Source organism: Dysidea avara, chromosome 13 (genome assembly GCF_963678975.1).
Source record: "Dysidea avara chromosome 13, odDysAvar1.4, whole genome shotgun sequence".
NCBI classification, from domain to species: domain Eukaryota; kingdom Metazoa; phylum Porifera; class Demospongiae; order Dictyoceratida; family Dysideidae; genus Dysidea; species Dysidea avara.
Genome location: NC_089284.1, coordinates 11356188 through 11361116, shown reverse-complemented (window position 1 = coordinate 11361116; position 4929 = coordinate 11356188). Strand labels below are relative to the sequence as shown.

Here is a 4929-nt window from a genome sequence, read left to right as displayed (position 1 = left end):
TACTGTGATTACATAGTTACAAATTCTTCATTATATGCATGTGCCATGTGAAGTAAATAGCAGTTCTGACACCCTCAATGTTATCTTCGGAATGTTTGCATAAAGTATACATGGGGTTTATGCTGAAAGAAATGTGCATGGAAATAATGTTAGCACCAACAGAACTTATAAATGTACACTTATTACATTCGTTGCCCCCTGTTTGCCATACCATTGAGTTACCAGTTTACTTTACTGATTTACTCTGTACAGTTTATGATTATATTATTATTGCAACCACAGGTAGTTTGCTATACTATACCCCTTCAACTTTTAAACTATGTGAGCAACATCATATTAATGAATATAATTTATATATAACAAATCAAAATTACAAATCAAAATTAAAGAAATTTTATGTGAAGCGCAACTGTGTTGTGTTACTGCCATGTCATCCAATTATTACTCCACCTCTCTTTTCTGTTTGGCTCTCCACTCCATCACATTTTGAATGATGCTAATCCACCTTTATATATATATGAAACAAAAATCACATTGTTAGCTAGTGTGCATTCACTTCTTAGAACTTAAGAGTAATTTGTGTTTCATACTGTATTTGGGAGGTACTCTTCAGGGGCGAATCCAGGAGCTGGCAAGGGGAGGGGCACAAACAAGTTTAGATCCACATCATTAAAAAGGGGAGGCCACTCTGAGTAACCAGTAGTATAGCTAGCTACAAACTGTTATAACTGATGAATAAACGTAGCAGCAAATAATCACCTCTCAGTAGTGTTCACTGTTTTACTATTTAGAATATTGTGAAGTCTTAAAGCACTTACAAAAGCTATTACTGGCTTAAACACCTGGAGGCACTTACTATGCATGAAAATGCTGGGTGTCCTGGTGACAGTTTGAGTTTTGGCATTTTGCAGTAAAGTGAGCTTTCAAACTAAAAGTATTTAATATGTCATATGTCAGTTATTCTTGAGCAATAAGCTGATTTTGGCTTTACTTGCATATCAAAGGGATCTAAAATCTTTTAAAAGGAAATATATAATGGCAGAGGGGAGAGGGAGTCATGGTAGGCCCACCATTGCTCTTAGTATACCAATGTATATGTAGCTTTGATCAACAAAGGCTGCTGACTGTGCAGTGCATTAGTTAAAATAAAGATACTAGTAGTGATTGTCTCACCGTACCACTTCATTGTTGGTTCATCTATAGCCATTAGCTCATAGGTGCGTTCCTTGGTGACAAGGTGGAAGGTGCCCTTATTTTTATCTTGTTCAGCTGGGAGTGGTATGAGCACTGATGTAATCTTATCAATATCAATGAAACTTTATAAGAAACACACATGTGGTAAAGGAGACACCAAATCATACATATAACACTCACCCTTGTGGAGTCAACCTTTGTGGAATATCTTCATCATTTGTCTTATAATAGGCTAACCTGTTACCCTCTTCTAACCTGAAATAGCGTGTACGCCATACGTTGGCAGTGGGGCCTTTGACACCTCTCTTAGATAACCAGCCATTTAAAGTAATGTTATCTGGCAATTCTTGCTTTTCATCCTGCATGTCCTTCTCTTCAGACTGAATAAATGAAATGTATGGTGTGACAACAACATTGTTTGTTGCTATGTTTTACCTTTGGTTTCAGTATGGCATCTAGTTTCTAAAAGCAACAGTAGTATTCAAGTGACATATGGTGTGTATTGTAAGTACTCACCACATTAGCATTTCCCTGTTGAGGTAGAGGAGGGTGTGTTTGCTGTTGGAAAGGCTGCTGGTGATAAGGTTGTGAAGGATACGGTTGTGAAGGATAAGGTTGTGAAGGATAAGGTTGAGGTTGTTGTTGATGAGAAGAAGGGTGGTGTTGTTGATTACGTTGATAAGGTTGTGGTTGTTGATAAGCGGGTTGTGGAGAGAATGGTAGTGGCTGAGCTGCATTAGCATTCCCCTGTAGAGGTGGTCGAGGATGTATTTGCTGTTGGTAAGGCTGTTGGTGATAAGGTTGTGAAGGATAAGGTTGAGGTTGTTGCTGTTGGTGAGGAGGAGGTTGTTGTTGTTGATTATGTTGCTGTTGATAAGGTTGTGGAGAGAATGATAGTGGCTGAGCTACATTAGCATTCCCCTGTTGAGATGGTCGAAGATGTATTTGCTGTTGGTAAGGCTGCTGGTAAAATGGTTGTGGAGGATAAGGTTGTTGTTGACGAGGTTGTTGTTGATTATGTTGCTGTTGATAAGGTTGTGGGGAGTATGGTAGTGGCTGATCTGTATACATACATACATAGCTACATGTGGTATTAGAATTTTTATTAGATAAGTGCATCCATGAAAGTGAAATAATTAACTATCTGACAATTTTTCTATTCAGTGTTGCTGCATTCCTGGTTAATATATACCTTTCAACTCTGGTTGGAAAGTCATTCAGCCACTTTTTTTTGTCTATAATATTAAATTCACAGCAAAAATCATGTGCAAATACTGCCTGTGTATGTTTCATCTATAATTTTTTTCAGTATGGGAACTACTGTATATGTAGGTACTAGCCCAAAATTTTACCAAGAAACAGATCACAGGTTCCAGGCATTGGAATCATCTATACATTTGTGTTCCATTTTGCTTCTGTATATAGATTAGTAGGTTTAATACTGACTAAAAACAGACTCTGAATTTTCCAGGCGGTATTGAATTACATTCATTCTTGACCACACCAAATATCAGCATGGATGTGTCTATTTTACATCTTGCAAATATTTCTTGTTATTCTAAGCAAAATTCAATAAAAGACGATAAAAAAGATTTCAACAAACAGTAGGACCTCAAGCACCATCAAGTTTTAGGATAAACAATATTGAATTTGTATGTATGGACAGGAGAGAGCTTTGTTCAATTGCTCATGCAGTTAGAACATACAGTACATCTGTTAAAAAGTGTTCTAACAGTAATTTACATTAAGAATATGATTTTGGATATTATTTGCTTTGTTGAAACTTTCACAATCAAATTGTGATGCAAGCAGCATGAGGTTTCCATGACAATAAAGTAAATTGAGCGTGGAAAGGTCAAATTTCATGTTAAAGCATGGAACAGAATTTTGTCTGCTTTGCACAAACGTTCACAACTTTTTTCAACTGGATTGAGCATTATTACTATACAACAAGACAATATGATGGAAAGAAAATGTGACAAATCAATATCAACATCGATTTGTCAACATTAATTTTAATCTTGATAAGTGTCTTTAAAAGTGGCTGTTTAGATCTACAGGGATTTACCAATGTTTCCTGTTTGCATAGTAACAGTATTAAAGTGAAGAATACATTTTAAGATTCAATTGGGTATCAGAGCTAGAGGTTACAAAGATGCAGAAGTATATAACTCACATGTTAGATATTAAAACCATTTGGGACCATCAAATGTGGATGTAAGTTCCGGCAGATCTTCACTGTAGTAGCAGAGATTTCAGTTTACAGAATTATATACTAGCAGTGGTTTCTCATTAAGATTTCTGCATCATTACCATGCTAGTATAACACTGTTGGTGGAACTATTGAATAAAGCAGCTGGACACCACCAATTACTCTAATAGAACATTCATTGACATGCAATAGGCATGCCACCTTAGCACAGGACACCAATTTCAAAAAAAAATTGATGTATCTTTATGTAGTACACAACACACACACACACACACACACACACACACACACACACACACACACACACACACACACACACACACACACACACACACACACACACACACACACACACACACACACACACACACACACACACACACACACACACACACACACACACACAAAGGACATCTTAAAGTCTCACTATCAAAAAACAAGAGGAATTACTCTGTTCATATATGCATCTTTATGCCAATTAAATAATGTACGCTATTAACAGTAATGCTATCCCACTAGGGACCTGTGAGAAGGCTTAAAGCCTGTGAATACAGGGAGTCAGAAACATGTAGCTGAAATGTGAAGATCAACCATCACTGATTTATGGGAACAATCTTCCAGTGCAAGTGGAAATTGTCACTTTGCAAACCTTTTTTTGTAACTATTAATTTCCTTGCTTATAAAAACAAACATCAAAATTATCTATAGTACCCACCCACCCATACACTAATCAATGCAAAGCCCCCTCCATACACCAATTCAGCTATGTGATTGTCTTATCCCACTTCTGGGGCGGCTTTGAGAGTGGAATTCGAAGTTTAATTTTATTGAGTTGATCAAATCCCCCTATAGTCTATATAGAAACCCTTATTAGGAAACAGAGAGCGATATGGTAAGGATCATGATCATGCCCGGGCCCATGGTAATATATACAAGTAAATTGAAAAATAGTTTTGTTAAACCTTCTGTATTGTAACCCCACGTGCACCCGTACACCCGCCAGGGGTGGGGCATAACAATGATAGATGCACTACGCCGGCACTTACTAGCTCCATGTCCGCTGTAGACAGGTGGATGTCGAGGTGGTGCAGGATAGGGAGCTGAAGGCTGCATATATTGCTGTGGATGTTGAGGTGATTCTGGCTGGCTCCTTCTCTGAGACAATTCCGGGTTGAAGGAAGGTGGACGGTTTTCTTCTGCTTGTTTCTCCCCCATAAATGTTGCAAATTTCATGAAATTCGCGAGGCGGAAAATCACATGATCACCACGGCCACACCTATCCGGCCCTCAAATTACAAGCGCCTATAAATCTCTAATCGATAAGCGCTGAGACTTATATTATGTATCAGCTAAACTTGAGCTATGACTTGAACTATCTGAAGTGCTAATTAGACCTGACTAGACTCCTGAGCCCTTGTAAGTATATTGTACATATAATTGTCAAATTATGACGTCATCATTAAGCGATGTAACATGTACATAAGTAAGGTGCACGTGAGTGAGTCCTCGGGTAGCTACACCAT

At 37.8% G+C, this 4929-nt stretch overlaps 1 protein-coding gene across 1 annotated transcript; it reads right to left on the bottom strand.

Annotated features, from left to right (window-relative positions):
- Positions 1-329: 329 nt before the first annotated feature.
- Positions 330-4703, bottom strand: LOC136243003 (activating signal cointegrator 1 complex subunit 2 homolog). Its single transcript, XM_066034523.1, has 6 exons — positions 4453-4703; positions 1711-2255; positions 1630-1656; positions 1375-1574; positions 1179-1316; positions 330-505 (listed from the first exon to the last, which is right to left on the bottom strand). Exons 1-6 carry the CDS (start codon positions 4637-4639, stop codon positions 442-444), a joined length of 1161 nt encoding a protein of 386 aa, XP_065890595.1. The 5' UTR covers positions 4640-4703; the 3' UTR covers positions 330-441.
- Positions 4704-4929: the final 226 nt, after the last annotated feature.

Coding starts and splice junctions, on each gene's coding strand:
- LOC136243003 (XM_066034523.1), bottom strand. CDS start 4,639: ATGAAATTTGCAACATTTATGGGGGAGAAACAAGCAGAAGAAAACCGT. Junction 1,657..1,710: donor AACAGGGAAATGCTAATGTG/GTGAGTACTTAC, acceptor TGTTGCTTTTAG/AAACTAGATGCCATACTGAA. Junction 506..1,178: donor GATGAACCAACAATGAAGTG/GTACGGTGAGAC, acceptor ATATATATAAAG/GTGGATTAGCATCATTCAAA.